The following is a 27,317-nucleotide window of genomic DNA, read 5'->3' as shown; positions in this document are numbered from 1 at the left end:
AATAAACAACGCCTCGGAGTCCCCCTCTGGGGAGGGCACCAAAAATGTCCCCAGGTCGGACACCTCTCCTGTTGAAGACCACAAATGCCTTGACACCTCCCTCAACTTTTTCTATATTAACTTCTGCAACATTCGCGGTCTTAGATCTAATTTTCAATCTGTGGAACACCACCTCTCCTCTACTAAACCTCATCTTCTTTTCCTCACCGAAACACAGCTGTCTGAGGTAACTGGCAGTAGCCCCTTCTTTGTTCCCTCCTACTTTCTCTATTCTCATTTTCATTACAAAGCTGGATGTTGCGTCTATGTACGCAACGACTTAACTTGCTCTCGTGCCCACGCTCTTGAGTCTTCCGAATTTTCCACCATCTGGCTACGACTTAACAGTCACTCTCAAACTAAATTCATCTGTGCTGTTTATCTCTCCCCTAACTCTTCTGACTATAGTAATTTCTTCGACTACATAACTTTTAAAGTGGAGCACATTCTGTCCCTCTACCCTTTCGCTGAGATTTCCATTCTTGGAGATTTCAATGTTCATCACCAGCTTTGGCTTTCCTCTCCCTTCACTGACCACCCTGGTGAACTAGCCTTCAACTTTGCTATCCTCCATGACCTAGAGCAACTGGTGCAACACCCTACTCGTATTCCTGACCGTCTTGGAGACACGCCCAACATTCTTGATCTCTTCCTCACCTCTAACCCTTCTGCTTATGCTGTCACCCTTTCATCTCCGTTGGGCTCCTCCGATCACAATCTCATTTCTGTATCTTGTCCTATTTTTCCAATCCCTCTGCAGGATCCCCCAAAGTGAAGGTGCCTCTGGCGTGTTGCCTCTGCCAGTTGGGGGGACCTGAGGAGGTATTATGCTGATTTTCCCTGGAATGATTATTGCTTCCGTGCCAGAGATCCATCTCTTTGTGCTAAACGCATAACAGAGGTGTTAGTATCTGGCATGGAGACGTACACTCCTCATTCTTTTTCTCGACCTAAACCTTCTAAACCTTGGTTTAACTCAGCCTGTTCTCGTGCTATACATGATAGAGAGGTTGCCCACAAAAGGTACTTGAGCCTTCCATCTCCTGAATCTCATGCACTTTATATCTCTGCCCGGAATCATGCCAAGTCTGTTCTTCAACTTGCCAAACACTCTTTCATAATTTTTTTTTTTTTTTTTTTTTTTTTTTTTTTACATTACAAGGGCACTGGCCAAGGGCAAACAAAGTGTTGGAAAAAAAATCCCGCTGGTTGCCAGGCCCTGTTAAGAGAAAAGTAAAAGAGAAAAACAAAAATCTAAAAGGAGGGTCCAGTTAACGTAAGAGGTGTCTTGACACTCCTCTTTTGAAAGAGTTTAAGTCATAGGCAGGTGGAAATACAGACACAGGTAGAGAGTTCCAGAGTTTACCAGTGTAGGGAATGAAGGAGTGAAGATACTGGTTAACTCTTGCATTAGGAAGATGGACAGAATAGGGATGAGAAGAAGTAGAGAGTCTTGTGCAGCGAGGCCGCAGGAGGGGAAGGCATGCAGTTAGCAAGTTCAGAAGAGCAGACAGCATGAAAACAGCGGTAGAAGACAGATAAAGATGCAACATTGCGGCGGTGACTTAAAGAATCAAGACAGTCAGTTAGAGGAGAAGAGTTGATAAGACGAAAAGCTTTAGATTCCACCTTGTTTAGTAAAGCTGTGTGTGGATCCCCAGACATGAGAGCCATACTCCATACACGGGCGGATAAGGCCCTTGTACAGAGCAAGCAGCTGGGAGGGAGAGAAAATGGACGAAGACGCCATAGGACACCTAACTTCTTGGAAGCTGATTTAGCAAGAGTAGAGATGTGAAATTTCCAGTTTAGATTTTTAGTGAAGGATAGACCGAGTGTGTTTAATGTAGAGGAGAGGGAAGTTGAGTGTTATTGAAGAAGAGAGGATAGTTGTCTGGAAGGTTATGTCGAGTAGATAGTTGTAGAAATTGAGTTTTTGAGGCATTGAACAAAACCAGGTTTTCTCTGCCCCAATCAGAAACAAGTGAAAGATCAGAAGTTAGGCGTCCTATAGCATCTCGCCTTGAGTCATTTAATTGTTGTTGGGTTGGGCGTCTGTTGAACGCTGTTGAATAATGCAGGGTGGTATCATCAGCATAGGAGTGGATAGGGCATTGAGTCAGATTTAGGAGATCATTGATGAATAATAGAAAGAGAGTGGGTGATAGGACAGAACCCTGTGGAACACCACTGTTGATAGTTTTAGGGAAGAACAGTGACCGTCTACTACAGCAGCAATAGAACGATCGGAAAGGAAACTGGAGATGAAGGTACAGAGAGAAGGATAGAATCCGTAGGAGGGTAGTTTAGAAATTAAAGATTTGTGCCAGACTCTATCGAAGGCTTTCGATATGTCAAGGCCGACAGCAAAGGTTTCACCGAAGTCCCTAAAGAGGATGACCAAGATTCAGTTAGGAAAGTAAGAAGATCACCAGTAGATCTGCCTTTACGGAAACCATACTGGCAATCAGAGAGAAGGTTGTGAGCTGATAGATGCCTCATTATCTTCCTATTAAGGATAGACTCAAAGGCTTTAGAAAGGCAGGAAATCAAAGCTATAGGGCGGTAGTTAGAAGGATTGGAGTGGTCACCTTTTTAGGGACAGGTTGAATGTGAGCAAACTTCCAGCAAGAAGGATAAATAGAAGTAGAGAGACACAGATGAAAGAGTTTGACCAGGCAGTGAGCGAGTTCGGAAGCACAGTTTTGAGAACAACAGGAGGGACTCCATCCGGACCGTAAGCCTTCCGAGAATCAAGGCCAGAGAGGGCCAGGAAAACGTCTTTATAAAGAATTTTAATTTTAGGGATGAAGTAGTCAGAGGGTGGAGGAGTAGGAGGAATATGCCCAGAATCATCCAAAGTTGAGTTGGTAGCAAAGGTTTGAGCGAAGAGTTCAGCTTTAGAAAAGAAGAGACAGCTGTAGAGCCATCTGGATGAAGTAAAGGAGGGAAAGACGAAGAAGTAAAGTTGTTAGAGATATTATTGGCTAGATGCCAGAAATCTCGAGAGGAGTTAGAATTGGAAAGACTTTGACATTTTCTATTGATGAAAGAGTTTTTAGTAAGTTGGAGAATAGATTTGGCATGATTACGGGCAGAAATATATAGGGCATGAGTTTCAGCAGTTGGATGGCTACGGAACCGTTTGTGAGCCGCTCTCTATCATTGACAGCACGAGAACAAGCAGAGTTAAACCAAGGCTTTTTAGCTTTAGGGTTAGAGAAAGTATGAGGAATGTATAGCTCCATGCCAGAGATAATCACCTCTGTTATGCGCTCGGCACAAAGAGAAGGATCTCTGACATGAAAACAATAATCATCCCAAGGAAATCAGAATAGTACTGCCTTAGTTCCTCCCACTTAGCAGAGTTAAAATGCCAGAAGCACCTCCGCTTAGGCGGGTCCTGAGGCTGCACTGGAGTGATAGAACTGGTAACGGAAATTAGATTGTGGTCGGAGGAGCCCAACGGAGAGGAAAGTTTAACAGAGTAAGCAGAAGGGTTGGAGGTTAGGAAAAGATCAAGAATGTTGGGCGTGTCTCCAAGGCGGTCAGGAATACGGGTAGGGAACTTCACTAGCTGCTCTAGGTCATGAAGGATAGCAAAGTTGAAGGTTTGTTCACCAGGTTGGTCAGTGAAAGAAGATGAAAGCCAAAGCTGGTGGTGAACATTGAAATCCCTAAAATGGAGATCTCAGCAAAAGGAAAGTGAGATAAGATGTGCTCCACCTTGGAAGTCAAATAGTCAAAGAATTTTACATAGTCAGAGGAATTAGGTGAGAGGTATACAGCACAGATGAATTTAGTTAGAGAGTGACATTGAAGTCTTAGCCAGATGGTAGAAAATTCTGAAGATTCAAGATTGTGGGCACGAGAGCAAGTGGTGTCGTTACGCACGTATGCGCAACATCCAGCTTTGGATTGAAAATGAGGATAGAGCAAGTAGGAGGGAACAGAAAAGGGCTGCTGTCAGTAGTCACAGACAACTGTGTTTCGGTTAGGAAGAGAAGATGAGGTTTAGTAGAGGAGAGGTGGTGTTCCACAGATTGAAAATTAGAACGAAGGCCACGAATGTTGCAGAAATTGATAGTGAAAGTATTAGATGAAGTGTCAAGACACCCAAGGTCGACAGCAGAGGGCAGTCCGACCTGGGGACATTTATGGTCCCTCCCAGAGGGGACTCCGAGGCAGGGCGTGGTGAAGCCATTATTAAATTTTGATTTGAAGAGAGTGTAAAAGTGTAAGGTGTTGTAGTGTAGTGTAGGAAGTAGTAGAAGTTGTCTTTAGAGGGCAGGCTGCAGCTGCTCAATTGTATAAATGAGACCACAAAGGGAACCGGGAAGAGAGGACACGGGGAATCACTCAGTCTGCAGCACTGCCTACATCCCCGTAAGTACCTCTCCTGGAGTATTCCACCGGGCGGCAGGTGACTTTCAAACTCAAACTCTCCTCGTGACTTCTGGCGTCTAGCCCAAAACATCTCAAATAACTTCACTTCTTCATCTTTCCCTCCTTTATTTCATCCTGATGGCACCACTGCCATCTCTTCTGTCTCTAAAGTTGAACTCTTTTCTCAAACCTTTGCTCACAACTCCACCTTGGACGATTCTGGGCTTGTCCCTCCCTCTCCTCCTCCATCTGACTATTTCATGTCTACAATCAAAATTCTTCGTAATGATGTTTTCCATGCCCTTGCTGGCCTAAACCCTCGGAAGGCTTATGGACCTGATGGGGTCCCTCCTATTGTTCTCAAAAACTGTGCTTCTGTGCTTGCACCTTGCCTGGCCAAACTCTTCCAACTTTGTCTATCGACTTCTACCTTTCCTTCCTGCTGGAAGTTTGCCTACATTCAGCCTGTTCCTAAAAAGGTGACCGTTCTAACCCCTCTAACTACCGTCCTATAGCTTTAACCTCCAGCTTGTCTAAAGTTTTGAGTCTATCCTGAATAGGAAGATTCTCAAACATCTGTCACTTCACAATCTTCTGTCTGATCGCCAGTATGGCTTCCGTCAAGGTCGCTTTACTGGTAATCTCCTGGCTTTCCTTACTGAGTCTTGGTCATCCTCTTTTAGAGATTTCGGTGAAACTTTTGCTGTTGCGTTAGACATATCAAAAGCTTTTGATAGAGTCTGGCATAAAGCTTTGATTTCAAAACTGCCCTCTTACGGCTTCTATCCTTCTCTCTGCAACTTTATCTCATGTTTCCTTTCCGACCGCTCTATTGCTGCTGTGGTAGACGGTTACTGTTCTTCTCCTAAACCTATTAATAGTGGTGTTCCTCAGGGTTCTGTCCTGTCACCCACTCTCTTTCTATTATTCATTAATGACCTTCTTAACCAAACTTCTTGCCCTATCCACTCCTACGCTGATGATACCACCCTACATCTTTCCACGTTCTTTCAGAGACGTCCAACCCTTCAGGAAATCAACAGATCACGCGGGACGCCACGGAACGCCTGACTTCCGATCTTTCTAAAATTTCCGATTGGGGCAGAGAAAATCTAGTAGTTTTCAATGCCTCAAAAACTCAATTCCTCCATCTATCAACTCGACACAACCTTCCAGACAACTATCCCTTCTTCTTCAATGACACTCAACTATCTTCCTCTTCCACAATGAATATCCTCGGTCTGTCCTTTGCTCATAATCTTAACTGGAAACTTCACATCTCATCTCTTGCTAAAACAGCTTCTATGAAATTAGGTGTTCTGAGGCGTCTTCGCCAGTTTTTCTCGCCCCTCCAACTGCTTACTCTGTATAAGGGCCTTATCCGTCCCTGTATGGAGTACTCTTTGCATGTTTGGGGGTTCCAGTCACACAGCTTTGCTTGATAGGGTGGAATCGAAAGCTCTTCGTCTCATCAACTCCCTCCTCTGACTAACTGTCTTCAGTCTCTTTCTCACCGCCGAAATGTTGCATCCCTTTCTATATTTTATCGCTATTTTCATGGTAACTGTTCTACTGATCTTGCTAACTGCATGCCTCCCCTTCTCCTGCGGCCACGCTGCACAAGGCTTTCTTCTTCCTCTCATCCCTATTCTGTCCAACTCTCTAATGCAAGAGTTAACCAGTATGCTCAATCATTCATCCCTTTCACTGGTAAACTCTGGAACTCCCTCCCTGCATCTGTATTTCCGAATTCCTACAACTTGTCTTCTTTTAAGAGGGAGGTATCGAGGCATTTGCTCCCCTAATTCTGGCTGACGGTTTTGGCACTTTTTGTACTCTTTGGAGAGCCAGCGTTCAAGCGGGCTTTTTTCTAACTTTCCTTTTTTTTGCCCTTGGTTGGCCCTCTTCCCTGCGTTAAAAAAAAAAAAAAAAAAAAAAAATTGTGAAAGACGAGAGATGGATGGCGACTAGGGCTGGGCGGGATCCGACAAGGCAGAAGGAATCCAATTACCAGCCTCTGGTACTCGAATCCACTGACGATTACTTGCTGGCTGAGGCGAATCCTGACGAATCCGGTACTCGAATCCACTGACGATTACTTGCTGGCTGAGGCAAATCCTGACGAATCCGGTACTATGATCCAATGACAATTACTTTCCTGGCAGAGATGAATCCTGATGGATCTGGCGATCATTCATTATTGTTTTTTGCTTTTTGGGCTTCATTATTTAATTATTGGTAAAAAGAAAAAAAACAGTATTGACTAGAAATATATCTTTAAATTAGTCAGCGAGAGACATTTAGAATATGAATTTAGTGTTGCCATTCATGCCTCAATTTCTCCGAAGGCTGATTGGCTGATACGCTGTGACCGTGTGACGTCAGAATGTGCCATATAAATAGTCCCGCGTAGGGGGTGAGGTTTCAGTTGAAGCCTTGACACCACAGAGACAGGAAGAATACAACAGTCGTCTTCATAGCCATATGGCCATAGAATTATGTAATAGTGCAGAGCGAAATAAATTGTAATAAATCTACCATCCTTCCTCTATTAAACTGCGTGTTAATTGTTTTCCAGAAATTATTAGTCTCGTCAGTAGCCTATCAAAGGTCGGGATTCGTCTGAAGGCAAGTACTCGGATCCCGCTGTGAGACTCGAATACCACCGAGGCTAAACGATTACCGCGCGGGGAGATGAATCCAAGCAGCTAGACGAGTACCGCGTTGCTTGGATTCGTCAGAGGGCAGCCAGTCGGATCTCGCTCTCAGGCAAATCCAACGCCGCGCCACCCCGTACTCAAGTACTCGGATCTGGATTCGAATTCCACGGATCCGCCAGACCAAGTAATCGGATTCGTGAGTACATAAAAAGTTGGATCCTGCCCAACTCTAACGGCGACTGACGTCGCGTTGGGGAAACTGGGACGCTAAGACGAGGGAAAGTGTTTGAATGGTCTCTTTATGATATTAAGTTTAAAAGTGGAGAATAATTTACTTAGTGTTATGATACTAATGATGTCAAAAGAATGACCGATAAAGAAGCTAATTATAAGACTTGAATTTTGGGAACCAGGGATGCTTAAAATTTGATAGAAAGTTTAACATAACACTTAGGATTTTACCATTCTGGGGAACAGCGTCCGAACATAGAAATTTAGATTTGGGGGAGCTGCGGCGATCAGCCAATAGGAAACGTTTTTCTTCCGCCAATCCCGTGATCCACAACCACATGCTGTGCAGAGTATGTCTGTATGTCTGTATATTAGTGTAGTGGAGGTGTCATATGTACTTGTATTATAAGGGGGAAATCCATGTTATATATACAATTTACATATTAATACTACGGGGAATAATCATGGCATTACACGTGTCCCTCCTCCGGAGAAAAATTTTAAGCATCACTGTGTACCAAAGTTCCAACACAATACTATCTTCACTTCATTAAAATGAGGAGTCTCCGGTGTGCTGAACGGAAGCCGACATGTTGGGCTGGTCGTGCAAACACTATTCTGACTCTTGAGATGGCACCTGTCGGTCCACCAGTTGGCCCGCGTACCTCGGGAGGTCGCAGTTTTCCTGATTTCCTGAAGACGAAGAGATGCTGGTGAGGACTCCCCAACCGGTCTCAGTCCTCGAGTGTTGACGTGGTCGCCACGACTGGGCTAAACCTGTATTCTCGCTGGTTAGATCACTCCAAGGAAACACTTCCCGTACTTGCTACCTCTCACTCTCACATTCACACTCTCTTCCACACTACCTTTCGCATCCCAATGTTATCCCCTGGGCAGATAGTGAGCGCTAACCATGTCCTGGAATAACTGCCACACCAAGAAGCGTACCGATTGTAGAGGTGAGGAAGGCGTTATTCACCCTTCCTTCGAGTTAAAGAGCCTCTGAATTCCAGACATCGAAAGAACTTAGAGTCTTACTCACCGCACTCGAGAGAAATATGACCAGAGACACTGACTGAAGCATCGTTACTCCCAGCACTCAGCCAGCCCCGGCTCGCACACCAGAAAGACTCAACACTTGCACACCATATTACATATCAATATAGGGACACCTAATCACCATCATTCTTTCTTACGGAGGTGACGAGTAACCAAGTCTGTCAACACTCTTCGATGAGTCGGCATGGAGGCCGGCAGATCAGGATCGAACTCTGTCTCTAACGGTTCCAGCAACCACCCTTCACTCCCGTAATACGGTTTCACTTGGCCCGCTGCCCTCTGTGTTCGCTTACCCGTGAATACATTTTCCACTACATAGATACTATGTTCTGATTTGATGTCACATACCCGGTATGGGCCGTCCCACTTCAAGTTCAGTTTGCGGCACGTACCTGATAAGGTGGTTTCTTTCTTAACCCACACCAAGGTACCGATCTCCACACTTTGATTTTTCCGCTTTTTTGTTTGCATTGTCTCGGTACTTACGGGTAATTTTCTGGTGGGTCTCACGTATGAGGGCATGAGCAGCCGCCATTTCATCCTCTTCTCCATCAATCGCAGGTAGTGCTGATCCAACCAGGCCGGATACCTTGAGAAAAAACCAAAGAACGGTTGTTGTCCAGTAGAGGTGTGAACCGCCTGGTTCATGATGCTATGACAGGGTTGGAGAAGTGTGGGCCAGCGAAGCGGGTGCCCCTGACACAAAGCTGAGAGAACCGACTTCAGCGTCCTGTGCATCCTCTCTGTCACTCCGTTGCCTTGCGGATGATAGGGAGTAGTATAGTAGAGTGTGATCTGGTACTGCTGGCAGAACTTCTGGAACTTTTGGCTCGTGAACTCTCCTCCATTGTCCAACACGATGCCAGTCGGGGCTCCGTAGTCGGCCAGGTACTGTCTCAGAGCGTCAACAACATGTGTAGTGTGTTTTGTTCTTAGGGGGAAAAATCTATCGAATCTACTGTAGTGATCAATGACTGTAAGAATATATCGGTATCCCTGAGATCCGGATACCATATCTGTGAGGTCTATACCTATCCTCTCCAAAGGTTTATGTACAGGGGGAAGCTCTTTGTACTACTGTGAAAGACCTTGAGTACCCTTGAATCTTTGGCAGGTAATACATTGTTTTACATAGTTACAGACATCAACTTTGAGATTTGCTCAGTAGAACAGTTCCTCAGCCTTTGGAATAGTCTTTTTCTGTCCTAAGTGACCAGACAGCTCATGAGCATGACGAATAGCATCTCAGATTAACTGTCGAGGAACAATGAGAGTATAGTGGAGACTGCCATCTGACTTTAATTTCATGAAATAGAGAATCTCCTCCACTATTGCAAACTGATCTAGAGTGGCTTTTGGTAAGCGTTTAGTTGGAATTCGGCCACCCTCTAAATATTCTGCCAATTCTTGCCATACTGGATCCTCCCTCTGTTTTACTTTGTATTCCTTTTGATCATAACCGAGCCAGGTGGCCACGGGTGTTCGTGTTACTACTCTTACGGGTCGAGAGAGATGGTCAGCCATGAAATTATCCTTTCCCCTTATGTACTGAATGTCATAGTTGTACTCTCTCATTTCCAGAATCCACCGGTTCATTCTCGGCGATTTTGTCTTTCTTTTGAATACGCTGGTTAGAGGTTGATGATCAGTAATGACCGTGACTCTGGTCCCCCAAAGGTAGTGATGAAAAATTTCGGCAAGCAAGAACAATAGCTAGGGCTTCTTTGTCAGTGACTGAGTAACGGGTCTCACAAGGATTTAACTTCTTTTAAAAATAACCTACGGGGCAGTTGTTACCGTCGGGTTGTATCTGGCTCAAGACCCCGCCGACATGAGTGTCGCTTGCGTCGGTCGCTAGGAAGAATGGCTGATCTGTTTGTGCCTTAACCAAGATAGGGGCTTTAACTAGGTGACTTTTTAGACATTTGAAAGCTTCTTGACATGTCGGTGTCCAGGAGAAACCTATTTTGATTTTGGTAAGGTTTGTAAGAGGGGCTGCAATTTTTGCAAATGAGGGGATGTGTTTATGGTAAAAACCTACCATACCCAAGAATCTACGCACTTGTTTCACAGTGGTTGGGGCGTTCATTTTCATTACGGCTTCTACATTCTTTGGTAAAGGTTTACTGTCTACCTCTGAGATTAAGTGGCCGAAAAAAGTTACTTTTTTTTAATCCAAAACTGCATTTACTAAGGTTTAACTTTATGCCTTGGTCAGTTTAGAGGCCGGAAAGTTCTTTGAGGCGGCTCAGCAATTCATTAAAGTTAGTGGCCCAGAGAATCAGATCATCCAGATAATTTTTCACCCAGCCCTTTTTCAAAAGAGGAGCCAAAACCGAAGCTATTTGCCGAGAAAAAAATAGCTGGCGAACAGTTGAGTCCAAATGGTAATCGACGGAATCTGTACAAGGTGACTCCATCACTGAAGGTGGTGAGATCACGACTTTCTTCATCTAAGAGAATTTGGAAATATGCTTCCCACATATCGAGAGTGACATAGTATTTGTGACCTGCGGCCTGTTCTACTAGCTCTTCCAAGCGAGGGAGTGGGTAGATGTCAGTGGCTAGATGTTTGTTTACATGACGGTAGTCGAGACACATGCGTTTACTCCCATCTGGTTTATTAACTAAAACTATAGGGGACAACCAGGCTGCCGTTGATGGTTCTATAATTTCCCTCTCTTCCATGTCCTAAAGCATTTCAGCAATTTGAGCCTTCGCCTGTTCTGGATATCTGTACATCGGTGCACGGCTAGGTTGAAGATCAGTGATTTTAATGTGTGCTGGAGGACCTTTGATTAAACCTGATTCTTTGTCACTGAGAATGAAAAGTGGGTCGTGTTGGAGAATAACTTCTTTCAATCTTAACTGTTCAGAGCTGGATAAGTGTGACCAATTTTGCTCATCAATTTTCTTCAATAGTCTTTGTTCACGAGTTCCTTCTCCTTTAATCTCATCAGACTTTGGCAACAACTCATTATGGATTTGATGGGTGGCATTAACTTTCACAGGTACGGGTTTTTCTACTTTCCCATAGGATCCTAAGATAGTACCTTGCCTATAGATCTTTTCTCTTTTGGTGTGATTCATGAGAGGCAGGAAGATGTTATTTTCATCATTTACTTTAACTAGACAGGGTTGAGTGTTCTTAAGGAACCTTGGTTGAGGGTACACAATCAGGGGGGTGGTGTTTGGTGCTTCTTTCACTGAGATAGAGACAAATCTAGACTGGTAGGGGTTAACAGACAAGGGTTTCTTTACACTAATTTGGGTATAATCTTGGGGAGCGTCTCCCAGCGTGACGGGATCCTGTCGCACACGGCACACTTTCTTCTTGTTACGTGAGATGTGCCTAACTACGTAAGAAGCACCTTCCCAGGACATGACATTCTTCGTGGCGTCCCAACAAAATTTTGCTTGATTTAATACATCACATCCTAACAATATATCTACTGAGACATATGTGTCTGGTACTACTGGAAACCATTGTCTACAAACTTTTTCATTTCCGACATTAATCTCAGTCTTCACCATGCCTAGAATTCGTAAGGGCGCACCTGTAACTCCCTGTAATCTTGGAGGGTTCCTGCGAGTGTTGACTTCACCTCCGATTCGCTTTGTGGCCTTTTCAGTCAGGAGAGTGTAACTGCTTCCCGTGTCTATCAGAGCTTTCATTACTTTGCCGCCAATTTGCACATTGATGACGGGAGAGGACGAGTCTCCTGCTAGTCATATTTTTTGTGATCGTTGTTGAGGTGCAAATCGCCTGTCCCTAGCTGGGCAATTCTTCTCTCCTCTGTAGCAACCTGGTCTTCTACAATCAAAACAATGACCTTGAGGAGGTTTTCTCCAACACTCCCTTAGCTGGTGAGTGTTTGATCTACAGTACTCACAATAGTTATGTTTTTCAGGTTCGTGATGTCTAGGTGAATCATGCCTTCCCTGGGCTACCTGTGCTTTTAACTGTTGGATGTTTTCTCTTAGCTCCTCTAATTCAGATGATTTACTCTTAACGGGAGCTTCGGCTCCTTCCTGACTTGACTTCTTATTTTCTCGGGGTATCAAATTCACCTGATCATAGCTTTGGGCTTCCAATATTTGTCTTTCATGTTCTAAGCGCTCGAGGAACTTATTTAGGGGATATCCCTCATCCAGGAATCCTTCCAGTTTTTCTCGTGATTCTTTCGGTAGTCCATGCCACAGTTTCCTCTTAATTGTACGGTCACGGCTTGGAAATTTTTTTTTGGGGAATCTTGTTTATACCACTGCGTGTTAACATTTGAATCGCTGAGTGAATGCCTGAGGGGATTCCACCCAATCATACTTCATAGACTCAAGCTCTTGCCATGCACGATCTACATTAAATTCAACATTGAATTCTTCCCTCAGGAAGGTTTTGAGTGTTGGCCACGAACTAATCTTTTTGTTAGCTTGATTGTTATGGATGAGGATGGCTAGATCTGAACTCACTTTACTTTTCGCGGTCCTGACTCGATCATCATCTTGGTTACTACACTGCTCTACTAACTCAACAAAAATTTGGAGTCGTGCTTCTGCATCTAAGCCTTGTAACTGATCTAAATCTAGCATGGGAACGTCCCGCGGTTTGGTCAGGCTCGGTTGGGTGGATTTCGTGGGTGAGCTAGACGTTGATGGTGCTGAGGATAAGGAGGATATATATATATATATATATATATATATATATATATATATATATATATATATATATATATATATATATATATATATATATATATATATATATATATATTAAAGAAAACGACATAAGAAGACTCAAGATGACGGAAGCAGTACATATCTACTCAGAAAACCTACCATCAACATACAACAGCAGCCAGAATCTTCGTTACCATCCCAGCGACAGCCACACGGAGCTGTAGCCGGCTGCTCATTGGCCGCTTCAGACGAAACTCGATCCGCGCTCTGACTGGCTACTTGACGCGACTACCTGCTTCCGCCGCCCATATAAGCCCGCATCCTCACAAGTTGCACTCACTTCTCTCCTGAAGATGGTCTGATCAAGACCGAAAGATATATATATATATATATATATATATATATATATATATATATATATATATATATATATATATATATATATATATATATATATATATATATATATATATATATATATATATATATATATATATATATATATATATATATATATATATATATATATATATATATATATATATATATATATATATATATATATATATATATATATATATATATATATATATATATATATATATATATATATATATATATATATATATATATATATATATATATATATATATATATATATATATATATATATATATATCGTAGAGAGGAGGGAGACAAAGTTCAGTCTGCATGTCGGCAACTCTAGTGGATAATGGACAACCAAGAATGGTACGCATGGCCTTATTTTGAAACACCTCCAGAGGTTGTAAGCAAGACTTGGGAAGTTGTATAAGAGCTGGGGAGAGATAATCCACCACAGAACGAATGAAAGACACATAGATGGTCCTAGCAACCGGAATAGAGATGCCAGTAGCATTATGCGTCAGCCACTGAAGAGGTGTAAGACACTTCTGCAGGCGAGTGACGAGATCCTGCACCAGGGGGAGCACGAGGAATGTGAATTGGAGCCCCAAGGTAAAGGTACTGCCGACAGAGAGGAATGACACAGGCACCTATGGAGGTGACGAGTCTGGGATGTCAAGTGGTTGTAGAATTTACCATTCGCAGACATTTTTTTTTCTTTCATCTTGTGGGTAGCCCTAGCGACCTTGGAACACTTTCTCCTCTTTTTTTTTTTTTTTTTTTTTTTTCATGGACTTCCCGTTACGTTGGGATAGCTGCCTTCACGGCATAGCACAAGTCTAGGGGTGTCAAGTGGTAAAATTTAGCCTTCGCGGTCAGTGGTAGTGAATAATTCCATTGTTTCACCATCTGCCAGTAGCATATACAGTGAAATTAGTGTTAAATTTGGTGTACATATTGCCCGCGTTTTGGGTTTCGATTCAAATTTTCACTACACAGTGTATTTTCAAAGACTTGGGGAGGAGGAGGAAGCTGACATTTTCAATGGGGAGATAAATCCCAGGTGGAGCCCGTGAGATTGTACGCGCACCATGTGCCAAGGGCCGATGCAGCCCACGACTAAATGTACATCTATTCCGACATTATTTCGCCCACACAGTTTGGCAGTCAAAAATTTTATATTTTAGATGTTATTTCACTTCCAGGGGACGTTAATAGTAAGGGCGTCAATCCAATAATGTATGAAGGGGATGGAGTCAGAGGGTGGAGGGTAAGTCTTACGAGTAGTGATTGCCGACATGTCATAGTGAATGGAAAAGTAAGTGTTAGAGTGTGGAGTGGACACAATGACCCATTTATGCGAAGTGTGTGGCCAGTGTTATAATACGTCAAGTTGTCCATCCTGCATGCCGATTGAAGAGTGTGAAATAGAAACTCAACAACATCAACAATAACAATAACAACAACAACAACGAAACTTCCCCGCCAGATCACAGCTGTGAAGTTAACGGATGCAGGCAAAACGCATGATAACATTCTATTTGTTTAAGTAACTGAAATATGTAAAAAATGGGTTATTTTGATGTTTTTCCAGCATTTTATATACCAATAGCCAGAAATGCAGTCAAAACAAGTATATACCTATATTTGTTAAAACGTCTTACTTATATGTTTTTTAAGGCGATTTATGAAAAGAAGAAAAAAATATCTCGATTGAAAATTTTGCATATAGAAGTCATTTTACATGGTTCACTGTAAAACAAGGAAATTGATGAAAATAAGTAAAAAAAAAAAGAGACGAAATAAAGGTAAGAAAAAAAAAGTGTTATTTTAGTGATTTTCTGCTTTTTATGCAACAAACACAGAAATGCAGGGAAAATATGTAGCTACATATGCACACTATTTATTGAAAGAACAGAAATATGTAAAAAAAATATATATATTTTCGTGGTTTACAGCGTTTTAGGAATCTAAACTCGGAAAAGCAGTCAAAACAACTATATTCACTATATTTGTTAAAATGTCTTCTTTGTGTTTTCAAGGTATCTGAAAAAAAAAAAAACATTTATCTCGATTGAAAATTTTGTATATTCAAGTGAGTTTACATTATGTTTCAAAACGATAAAACATGAAAACAAACCAATATATATAGAGAAAAAAAAGGAAAGTAACAAAAACGTTTCATTTTAGTACTTTTCAGGGTTTTTTTTCACCAAAACAGAGAAATGCAGGCAAAACACATGATTACACACTATTTGTTTAGGTACCTGAAATAGCTAAGAGAATAGGTATTTTGGTGTTTTCCAGCATTTTATGTACTAAAACTCAGAAATGTAGTCAAAACAAGTATATACACTCTATTTGTTAAAACGTCTTATCGATATGTTTTTAAGGTGTTTTATGAAAAAAGAAAAAGAAATATTTCGACGCAATGTTCCCGGAACCCACCGCAAGGTGGCACTACACGACGAAAGCTTTGATGGAACACAACAGAATAGTTTAGTACAGAATTTGCCTGGTAATGATGTTGAGACGCGTGTTACTAGGCTGTTCTGGGTGCTCAACAGTCTCGGTCTGGAAGTTGTGCCTTCCTCTCTTTGAGTAGCTGGTTTGCTGCTGGTTAGGCCGTGACGGTGTGGAGCAACGGGTTTGATGTTCCAGGGGAAAGTGTAGCTGGTTTTGCTGCATTTCCCGAGTTTTTGCGTTTGTCACCTCTTGTTGAGTGGCGACGCGGAGAGACGTTACTGTCTCATCCCGATTGTCGTTTTTTTAGGTGGTCGTGGTCACCAGTGTGGTTTGGTGGGTGGCTGTGTGCCACCACCATCGTTTTGCGTAGTTTCTGTAGTATATTGAGTATAGTGGCTTTAGCCACACACACTGTTTGTCTGGTGGGAAGCTTCATGCTGTCCCCCAGTCGGTGTGCAGTCATCGTGCGTACGACCTGTTAGCTACGTGTATCTTGACTCCCTGAGTGGCTGGTTGTCACCCGGGTTGGTAGCTGGGCTTGTGCATACCACCGGATGTGGTATACGCATCGTGTCTCGTAGTAAGCCGTAGGCGCGGGGAGTCAGTCTTGACAGGTGCTGACAAGCATCTGTTGCATTAAGTAATATAGTAATATACACTGTGCGTCTTGTCCCAGTCTGCAGGCACTACAGTCTGAGAACAAGACGTGTGGAGAGGCATTAATACTCCCGGAGAGAAGTGGGTGGAATTGTCTTTGTGGGCGGTTTTCTCTACGGAGTATTAAGGCTTCGCTCTTAACACATAACTTATATACTATCTATAAATTCTACTTGGTTTGGTGTAGGAGGAGAAGGAGTTGCTAAGGAGATTCCCTAGCAGTGGGGGAAGTTATGCACTGCTGGCGACCTTTATTTCTGTAGTGTTATTTGTCTACTACTAGGGACTGGGTGTGCAAGGCTCGGGGAAGGGATTGGTACATGCTGGCATCATTACCAGACCCTTATTAGGCACGAGTGAGAGCGGAGTATCTCGTCGCCTCTCAGGGCAGCTGTGACGCCGTGAGGGAACAGCAGCAGTCTATTATAGTTTGCACATTTTCAGCAGAAAGAACCTGAGGGTTGCGGATGCTGTGAAATATAGTGCTGGGGACCCTGTGGTGCGTCATAATCCCTGTGAGCAGCAGTTAACCGTAATATATATATATATATATATATATATATATATATATATATATATATATATATATATATATATATATATATATATGTATGTATGTATATATATATATATATATATATATATATATATATATATATATATATATATATATATATATATATATATATATAAGTAATAAAAATTAGTTATTTTTTGTAAAGGTCACCTTCTTTTGCAACAAAACACAGAAATGCAGGCAAAACTCATTATTAAGCAACTGAAATATGTAAAAATTTGATTATATCCTTGTTTTCCAGCATTTTATGGACAAAAACTCAGAAATGCAGTGAAAAAAGTATATACACTATATAAGTTAAAACATCATGTTTATATGTTTTTAAGATGTTTTATGAAAATAAAACTGTCTCGATTGAAAATTTTGTATATTTAAAGTCCTTTTACATTATTGCACTCTAAAACGAAAAAAAAAAAATGTTGAAAATAAACCAATATAGAGAAACGAAGTATAGGTAACAAAAAAGAAACAACGTTTTATTTATGTGGTGCTTTTTATGCAAGAAAACACTGAAATGCAGGGAAAACGCGTATATATACACATTATTTGTTGAAAGAACTGAAATATGTAAAAAAGAGAGAAAAAAAAAATAGGGTTATTTTGGTGTTTCACAGCATTTTTTTTTTTTTTACTTATACTATGTGGGCTTTTTCACGGGAATTTATGAGCTAAAGGAGATACTTTTTAAGCACCAAAACTCAGAAAATCAGTCAAAAAAGTATAATCACTATATTTGTTAAAACGTTTTATTTATGTGTTTAAATTTAAGGTGTTTTCTGAAAAAAACTCGATTGAATTTTTTTTTATATTAAAGTCATTTAACATTGTTGTGTTTCAAAATGATGGAAGCAAACTGATATAGAGAAAAAAAAATAAGTGAAAAAAATAAAAACGTATCACTTCAATACTTTCGGCATTTTTTCCACCAAAAAAAAAAAAAAAAAAAAAATGATGCAAGCAAAACGTGCGATTACTCGCCATTTTTTAAGAGCTGAAATATGTAAAAATGGGTTACTTTAGTATTCTTCAGCATTTTATGCACCAAAACTCAGAGATGCATCCAAAAGAAGCATATATACAATATTTGTTAAAACGTTCTATTTATATGTTTTTGACGTGTTTTATGTAAAAAAAAAAAAAAAAAAAAAAAAATCTATCGATTGAAAACTTTGTATATTCAAGATATTTTACATTTTTAAACTTAAAAACTACAATATTGATGATGATGTGTTTGGTGACTAAAAAGCAGATAGCCACTAACATAACATGTTTTTGTTACTTGTATTTCGATTGAAAATTTTGTATATTCAATTCATTTTAAATTGTTATGCTTGAAAACTATAAAAATTTATGAATTAAAGCCAATATAGAGAAAAAGTAAAAGTAAAAATTAAAAAAATGTCATTTTAGTACTTTTGCACTAAAACACAGAAATGCAGGCAAAACGACTGATTACACACTATTTCTTTAAGGAACTGATATATGAAAAAAATGGGATATTTTATTGTTTTCCAGGATATTATGGACCAAATCTCAGAAACGCATGCATATTTGTTAAAAGTCTTATTTATATGTTTTAAGGTAATTTATAAAAAAAAAAAATTTCGATTAAATTTATTTATGTTCAAGTCATTTTACATTGATATGTTTCAAAACGATAAAACTGATGAAAGCAAGCCAGCCTTTATTGCTCTTACGTAAGGCTGAGAAGTCTGCAAGGTCACAAGTTACTATCACCCTTGGTTTAGGTGCAATTACTTTCCTCCTCGGAACTCGCTTCTTTTTTTTTTTTTTTTTCTTAATTTTGTGAAGCGTGTAACTTCGTTGACCAGCCAGAAATGCCTTTGCTTTACGTAAGGTTAGATTCTTAATCTTTCATTAAAACGTTTTATTTTATATTAAAGTCATTTAACATTGTTGTGTTTCAAAATGATGAAAGCAAACTAATATAGAGAAAGGAAATAAAAGTGAAAAAAACATTATTTCACTACTTTTCAGCATTTTTCCACCAAAACAAAAAATGCAGGCAAAACGCGTGATTACTCACCATTTTTTAAAAGACCTGAAGTATGTAAAAAAAGGGTTACTTAAGTATTTTTCAGCATTTTATGCACCAAAACTCAGAGATGCACCCAAAAGAAGCACCCCCCCAGATGGGAACCGCCTTGTCATGGTGGGGGGTCTTGCGTGCCCCTGTGACCTGGCGAGTTAGGCTAGAGGGGGCTTAGGCCCCTGCTCTGCCCTTTCGAGGGGGAGAGGGCTACCCATGCTAGTAATGTCGCCAGTGAGGGGCCAGACTAAATGTTTCCTACGTAGGCTGCCAGTGGACCAGCGGAGCCACCCGCTGGAGGGATCGCCCAATAGGGGCCGTTCTGTGCTGGATGGTTGGGTGTCCAGGCTGGGATGCTTTGGGAGGGGTCTTAGCTTTGTCGTGGACAAACTTTCTGCATCATGTGGGGCCTTTTTTTAAAACGATTGGTCCGCATGGGGACGAGGTACCCCCTCCACAGCAGCCAGCGCTTGCTCCCATTGTCGTCCCAGTAGGTGGTTTCCCTTGCCCCTGGGGTTATTTTTTGTGTAACTTTATACATATGGTTAAACATAAAAAACTATCAAGTTCTCGTGAGGTGGCTGACCTGGCCCACGAGACGTCATCTTCAGGTCTGAGTGGGAAGGAGGATTCCCCTCCACAAGTGCCTCCCACAGCAGTTTCCTGCTCTGGGAGTCCTTCTGCGGGACGTATCTCTGCTGGTTTGGATTCCCTTTTGATGGTAAATGTAAATCCATCTTTTTCTTATCACGCTTTGCACTCCTTTCTCAAGGTGTATGGCACGGTTCTCCGTATTCGACTTGTTTACGATAAGGACTTTCCGTCTAATCGCTGCTATGTAACATTTCTGTCATGCAATGAAGCCCATTTGGCTGTAGAACATGTAGCATACCTGCCCCTTGCTGGCTCTGGCTTTAAGACAGAACTTCTCTACTCTTGCAATATTTCATACAGTGACACGGACTACGTCCCAAATCTTTTTGACCACCATTCAGAGAATTCCGTTCGTGAAGTCCGCCAGATCCCGCCTCTTCGTTAGTTTGTGGCGTACTATAGAAATGGGCGAGGAAATTTCATCCATGCCTCTCGGTATCTTGCCAAAGAAATTCGCACGATTCCTTAGGGGAATCTGAAGAAGTATGGGAAGGGGGTGCTCTTGCGAGCTAAAGATATTATGCAAGCGAGGATGTTACAACATCTCCCATGCCCTACTGACAGCATGTTTGAGACCGTGAAGGCTCATCCTACTTTTAATTATAGTAAAGGTTGTGTGTACAGTCAGGATCTCTATGAATTCCCTGAGGAGGAAATACTGGCTATGTGTCCTAGCTCAGTGCAAAAGGTGACTAAGATGAGTAACTCCTCGAATATGGTCCTTCTCACCTTTTTTGGTTCCACCCTTCCTGACCGTGTTCATATCGGCCCTATCAATTTTAGGGTGAGGCGTTTTGTTTCCCGCCCTCTTCAGTGTTTCTCATGCTATGGGTACGGCCATGGTAAAAGCTCCTGCAAAGAAGCATTTCGATGTGATAATTGCTCTGCGCTAGACTTGCACTCTGAGGAGCATTGCAATGCTGATGCTTACTGTTTCCATTGTCGTGATGCTTACCAGGTGCGTTCCAGGCGATGCCCTAGGTATCGCTTGGAGCAGGACATTTTTCAGCTCGCTAACAGTCAGTTTATTAGCCTTGGTAGTGCCCGACGCGAACTCCTTTACCGCCAGAAGGACGGTACTGGTGCGACATCCTATGCTTCATTGGCCGCTCGCTCTTCAGCTGAGTCTGCCGGTCCAAAGACAACTCCTTCTGCTACCTCTTGCTCTGTTGGGGCGGATGGTCCTGTTCATCTGGCTAACAGGTTTGCTCTTTTGTCTGATGACTCAGTTGAGTCATCTCTTAGAAGTGACGAAAATAATATGGACTTGACCAAAGTAACCCATATAGTGGATGTCCATTTGCCTCCTGCATCGCCTAAGCCTTTAAAGGGCATGACCAAAAGGCACCGCGGCTCTGCGGAGTCGTTAGATTTAGCTCAGCCTAAGCAGTTTAAGTTTTCTCCTGATCTGGCTAACAGGTTTGCCCTTTTGTCTGATGACTCGGTTGAGTCATCTCTTAGAAGTGACGAAAATAATATGGACTTGACCAAAGTAACCCATATAGTGGATGTCCATTTGCCTCCTGCATCGCCTAAGCTTTTAAAGGGCATGACCAAACGGCACCGCGGCTCTGCGGAGTCATTAGATTTAGCTCAGCCTAAGCAATCTAAATTTTCTCCTGGTGCACATAATCGTGAGTCCTCCAGGGACCGCTCTGCTAGGGTAGCTCCAGTAGTTTCTGTTCAGCCTCCTGTGACACCCTCTGTCTCAGATCGGGCTTCTTACGATGAGGACGGTCTTTGCATGGAGACGTCCGATGATATTGTCACAGCCGTCCCTCATGGACCCACTGTATCGGAAAGTGCAGTTCAGCCTGACCCTCGTCCTCCGAGGACCGGTAGAAGTGATGATGGTTCGCATCACCCACCGATAGGCCGAAAGGCTGCGGTCCAACGACCCGGCACATCTCAACTCCTGGTGTCTTCTCGTCATTTGATTATTTCTAGTCAGGTCAGTCACGGGCAGCCTCAAAAGGCTCGCCCGTCCACTGCACCCAAATAGTCATCTTCAAGCTTCTACAGTGGAACTGTAGAGGCCTTCGCGCCTCGTGGGGGGAACTCCGAGCTTTACTGTCGGAGTTCTCTCCAGCCTGTGTAGCTCTGCAAGAGACTATGCTTGGTGATAGTACTTATTCTAGTCCTCCTGGCTATTGTGCCTTTTTTAGCACTCCTTTCCATGAACAGGGCCACCACGGTGGCACAGCTATCTTAGTCCGTCAAGACATACCTATTGTCCCCTTGGAACTCAACTCTCCCCTTCAGATGGTTGCTGTTAAGGTTTTTATGGGACGATCCTACACTATTTGCAGTTTATATCTCCCTCCTTGGGTTCCTGTCTCCAGGGGACACACTGCATCATTATATCACGGAATGTCCTCTCATTGTTAAACATAGGCTGCAAGGTCAGCATGACTTGCATACTTTCAATGACCATATCCTAGACCCAGCCACTCTCAGGGATATACTCAAGGAATATCATCAGTTTGCTCCCAGACTGTAGGATGTTTATGCAATGAGGTGTGCAACATCTGTATATTTTTATTTACATATATTCCTGTAATGTATACTATATATTTTTATATTTTTTAATACTCTACCCTTATGTTTTTGTTCACGGGGTGGGTGGCAAGGTTCATCCTCCTTCTTTGTTGTATTTAATCATTAATGCAGCACTAAATGTATCAATTAATCACTCATTTTCATCGAGTACTTTAAACCTCCCATCAAGTACCTGGCTGCAATTCACACAGTTCTGCATGATGTTGACATGCATTTTCACCTTTTTTTTTAAGTAAATATTGCATAATGTAACATTTCTATTGGTGTAGAAGAAGAAACAACTTGCGCTGATCCAGGTACATTTTCAGTGTGAGATATTCCCTATTAACTAATTTATTAGAGGCGATGGCGTAGTGGATAAGGTGGTGAGCATGGGATCGGGCAGACGTCCACATGTAGGTTCAAATCCCACCATGTACCGCTCAGGACTCTAGGATTTTAGGATTCAAGGCAATCCGGGGCTTAGCTCCGAGGGTGCCGATGTTGATTTTTTTTTTTTTTTTTTTTGCTGCTACGCACACCAAAACAACAACTTTTTTTTTTTTACTTTAACTTACCACCAACTCAAAGTAGACAAAAGACACAAAGAAGACTTCAGAATTCAGTGTAATGTGCAATGTACATTATACTCAGACTATACTCTCTTTCTCAGATCCTAGATCAGATCCAGGGCCCATATCCACGAAACTGTCTTAGGCCGATGGCATCGTCCTTAGAAAACCAAAATGGCGGCCGTCGTGCCTAACTTGCCAGAAAAAAGCACTTAAAATTTTCGTCGGTTTTAACGTCGTGCTTAGCCGACTGGGGCGACCCTGTTTTAGTAGCGCTATGGACGATGGAGCTGGATGTAAGCAAACAACATGGCAGCGCCACGAGAGCAACAACCACATCAGCCAGGAAGAAATGATCGTAGAAGGGACGTTTTGCATGAGCTTAATGATGCTGCATTCATCAAGAGGTACAGATTGGACCGTGAAGGTATTTTATTTTGTGATCAATCTTGTGAGGGAAGCCCTGTGTAGTGAGACCAGTAGGTCAAACCCGCTCACCCTAATCTTACCTAAGTAAAGGTAACCTAACCTTACAATACCTTACTTAATCTATAAATCTAATTTGTCTACCGTCCTCCAAGTCATATCATAGTGGGGATAGGATCACTGGTCTTCAGCCCTTACAGCAATAAACTTTAATTAAAAAAAAAATAATAATAAAATGCTGGGTGCCATATTTTGATTTTACTACACATAGAAGCGGGAAGAGTTTTAATTTGTGACACATGGACATATATAAAATGTTTTCAAGTTAGCTGGAATAATCTCTAGGTGCACCATGTTGTATACTAGTAATGTAACTAATTCCTTAAACTTCTCCTATAAAATAATATTAAGTACTGTTTCTAACACATTAAAGCCTTACCTGATACAGTTGGTGGATAAGTGATGGCTAGAAAAGGCGAAATACTCGTACACTGCTGGCTGGAAAACGTGGGAACCTCTTTGATCTTGATGCTACAGGTGACGCAGAATTTCTTACGAGTCAGGCCTTTGTATTGAAGAGCTTGTGTCTTGATCTTGATCTTGATGTTACAGGTGACGCAGGAATTACTTCTGCGTCAGGCCTTTGTATCGGCAGCGCCTGTAAGGAAAATACGAAAAAAAACACAAACAACAAGGAGGACAATCATCTGCTTGGAGTGTTTGCTCGTTACCAACGGGAATACATTTTAATGCATTATATTTTTCTTCGGAATTATTCACTTTTATTCTATGTTACTTACCCGATACTTGTATTATGAAATTATATAAATAAAAGACAAAGAAAGTACTAGTATAATCATGTTTTCTTCAATATCACCAATGTCGATATTTTGTAAGCAATGCGTTCTAGCGCGCGAAGTACGGTACATCAAAAGCGATCTAAGCACGACGACTTTTGACGGCTCTAAACCGTTGACCCTAAGCTAAGTGCGATTTTAGACTTAACTCGCATCGGCCTAAGACAGTTTCGTGGATATGGGCCCAGAGTTTTTCGGAACTAGGGATTGATGCCATGCTTTGCGTCTAGATAAAGGGACGTACATATACATGTGTAGGGGTCGTGACGCATAGTGTGTTATGAACCTGATACTTGAGTAATATAAGGGATGGCTAACTGCTTTTCCTCAATAATGACAGTACTGAATAACTGCAGGGGGAAATTTTTTGCAATTTGAAATTAGGCTGTACATTTTGGATGGTATTGTTTGTTGGCGGACAAAGGTTTAGTTGCCATACACAACAGCAAGTTTTGAAAGAGTATTCCAGATCTGATGCATGTATCAGTACATGTATTGTCCAGGGGGAAGCGGCAGTTTTACCAATGTAAAAGATTGGAATGCTTTGCATTCCAATCTTTTACATAACAATAATAATAATAATAACAACAATAATAATAATAATAATAATAATAATAATAATAATAATAATAATAATAATAACAATAAAACAAAACTCAAAAGCGCCACATAACAAAAATTAACGCCAACTTTGTTTTTTTTCACTCTCTCCCTCGGTGTAGTGTAGTGGAGTTTCCCAGATCTGGTTTCCAGTAGAGCTGGGCAGGATCCGACTTTTTATGTACTCACGAATCCGATTACTTGGTCTGGCGGATCCGTGGGATCCGAATCCGAACCCGAGTACTTGATCACGGGGTGGCGCGGCGCTGGATTTGCCTAAGAGCGGGATCCGACTGGCTGCCCTCTGACAAATCCAAGCAGCGCGGTACTCGTCTCGCTGTGGGACCCGGATCCCCGTGCACCGCGCATCATTTTCCTCCTTCAACTCGGCACATTCAATGGGATGTTTGATGCGGAGGTATTTAATGAGGTTGGAAGTCGTACCTCCAACGTATTTAAACGTTTCTTTACACGTCAAGCATGTAGCCGAATCATCTTTGGTTTGTTCCATATAGTTCCATATTGGGGCATTTCTGCTTCGCTTGGCTGCCATGACAGAAAATCTTAATTTAGTGTGATTTCTTAATGAATTACTGTTAAATGTTAATCGCGACTTGAAGTTTCAAGGAAGAGATGATAGGCTACTGACGAGAGTCTAATAATTTCTGGAAAACAATTAACACACACAGTTTAATAGAGGAAGGATGGTAGATTTATTACAATTTATTTCGCTCTGCACAATTACATAATTCTATGGCCATATGGCTATGAAGACAACTGTCGCGTTCTCCCCGTCTCTGTGGTGTCAAGGCTGCAACTAAAGCTCCACCCCAATGTTGTTTTATTTTTTCCAGCACGATGGCTGGATGGGCTTGTAGGAGCCCTAGCTCCATTTTTTTTTTTTTTTTTTTTTAAAGGGGGGTTGAAGAAAAGTAGAGAAGCTAGCTAAAGAGAAAGTTGATGGGAAGAGAAGGGGTGAAAGAAAGTAGGAAGAGAGAGAGATGTGGGCTGACCACATTGCTTTTTTTTTTTTTTTTTTTTATTTATTTATTTATTTATTTATTTTTTTTTCTTTTTATATATATACTTGGCATACACTCAAATGATATACGCAATCACAAATACACCTGCAGAACCTCAGCTCTCCCTAAGACACGGACTTTTGAGTAGGGTTAGTCTGCCTCATTTGTGCGAGAGAGAGAGAGAGAGAGAGAGAGAGAGAGAGAGAGAGAGAGAGAGAGAGAGAGAGAGAGAGAGAGAGAGAGAGAGATTGCTTGTGCTTTATACCCAATGTGCTTGTCTAAAAACGAGGCAGCCCTCCTCAAAAGAAACACAACTATTCCCTGACGAAACAGACTGCAAGGTGCTGTGATAGAAGATAATCAGTATTTCAGTTTAACTAAACTGATATTAATTCCATGAACATAATAAATATAGAAAGGTGTGAATAAAAATACATGAAGGAAGAACTGCAACAGGGAGCACTCCTTCCACTTAGGCGTCCTCTTCTTCAACCGATGCACGTGAATCTTGCTGGAGTGTGCTGTTCCTGCTGCTGCTTACTGGTCCAGATGCCCTGGAATCTGTGAAAACTAAAAGACAAAATTAAAAAGTTCTAGTAATGATTGCCTGTGGTGGCTCTGATCTAACGATGTCACTAGTTTTAGGGAACCACGTGTGTGTGTTGGTTCGTGAAGTCGCTAGCATTTCATATATTTCCGGTTCACTTGCTTCTATAGTTTCCCAAATATTCTGCGCTTTATAGTAATTCGAGATATTCAAAGGAGAGATACTATATTTTTGATGCAGCTCCATTGTATTCAGTACTTCTGATTCATTACAGTGTATGAATCTTAAAGCTTTATTTAGGACAGTTTGCATTTTCCTTTTCTGGGTAGTAGAGTCCATACAAATTGGAATAGGTGGATATTCAAGGACTGGAAGAAGTAGAGTTTTAACTAATATTGATTTAATTTTTGATGTTAAGCTGTGAAAACGTCTTAGTTGTATTAGAATTCCATTTCCTTTCTTGATAGTCTTATTTATGTGACAGATGAATCCAGTTATTGAAATATTTAAACCCAAGAATTTGCCATTAGTTGTTGTTTCAATCTCTGTACCGTTAACAAGAATTTTCTTTCTTTTAATTTGTGCCATAGGGATAATCTTAAACTTTTCTTCACTTGTTTTAATTTTCCACATTCTTTCAAATTTATTTATTCTTTCAATTTCACGTTCTACTTTTGCTTTCATCATAAGTTTAGATTTACTGGGAGAAGAAATGACTTGGGTAATGTCGTCTGCATACATAATATCTGTGCAACCATATTCAGGAGATGGGAGGTCATTTGTATAAATGGTATAAAGTGTCGGAGATAACACACTTCCCTGTGGGACACCATTTAATAATCTTATAAAGCTACTGTATTCACAACCAAAATTTATTCTTGCCTTTCTGTTGTCCAAGAAATTACAGAGAATTTT

General features: G+C 41.5%; 2 protein-coding genes across 2 annotated transcripts in view; both read right to left on the bottom strand.

The window, feature by feature from the left end:
- Positions 1-24,245, bottom strand: part of LOC123517159 (piwi-like protein Ago3) — a 269,657-nt gene extending 245,412 nt beyond the window's left edge. The window contains exon 1 of the mRNA XM_045277139.1: positions 23,816-24,245. The gene's annotated coding sequence lies outside the window, so the exon portion shown is untranslated. The remainder of the gene's footprint in view (positions 1-23,815) is intronic.
- On the bottom strand, positions 10,662-16,365 carry LOC123517195. Its single transcript, XM_045277200.1, has 6 exons — positions 16,315-16,365; positions 14,242-14,345; positions 13,807-14,057; positions 11,933-12,097; positions 11,429-11,581; positions 10,662-11,008 (listed from the first exon to the last, which is right to left on the bottom strand). Exons 1-6 carry the CDS (start codon positions 16,363-16,365, stop codon positions 10,662-10,664), a joined length of 1,071 nt encoding a protein of 356 aa, XP_045133135.1.
- Positions 24,246-27,317: the final 3,072 nt, after the last annotated feature.

Source organism: Portunus trituberculatus, chromosome 41, assembly GCF_017591435.1.
Source record: "Portunus trituberculatus isolate SZX2019 chromosome 41, ASM1759143v1, whole genome shotgun sequence".
NCBI classification, from domain to species: Eukaryota; Metazoa; Arthropoda; class Malacostraca; order Decapoda; family Portunidae; genus Portunus; species Portunus trituberculatus.
Note: the sequence above shows the minus strand (reverse complement) of the source record. Positions and strands in the feature narration are given on the sequence as shown.

What these genes read in the sequence shown, in the direction of transcription:
- LOC123517195 (XM_045277200.1), bottom strand. Translation starts at nt 16,365, where the DNA reads ATGACTGCACACCGACTGGGGGACAGCATGAAGCTTCCCACCAGACAA. An exon ending in AGCTTCCCACCAGACAAACA is followed by an intron (nt 14,346 to 16,314) that starts GTGTGTGTGGCT and finishes TGCTACTGGCAG; the next exon opens with ATGGTGAAACAATGGAATTA. An exon ending in AAGATTACAGGGAGTTACAG is followed by an intron (nt 11,582 to 11,932) that starts GTGCGCCCTTAC and finishes TCTCTATCTCAG; the next exon opens with TGAAAGAAGCACCAAACACC.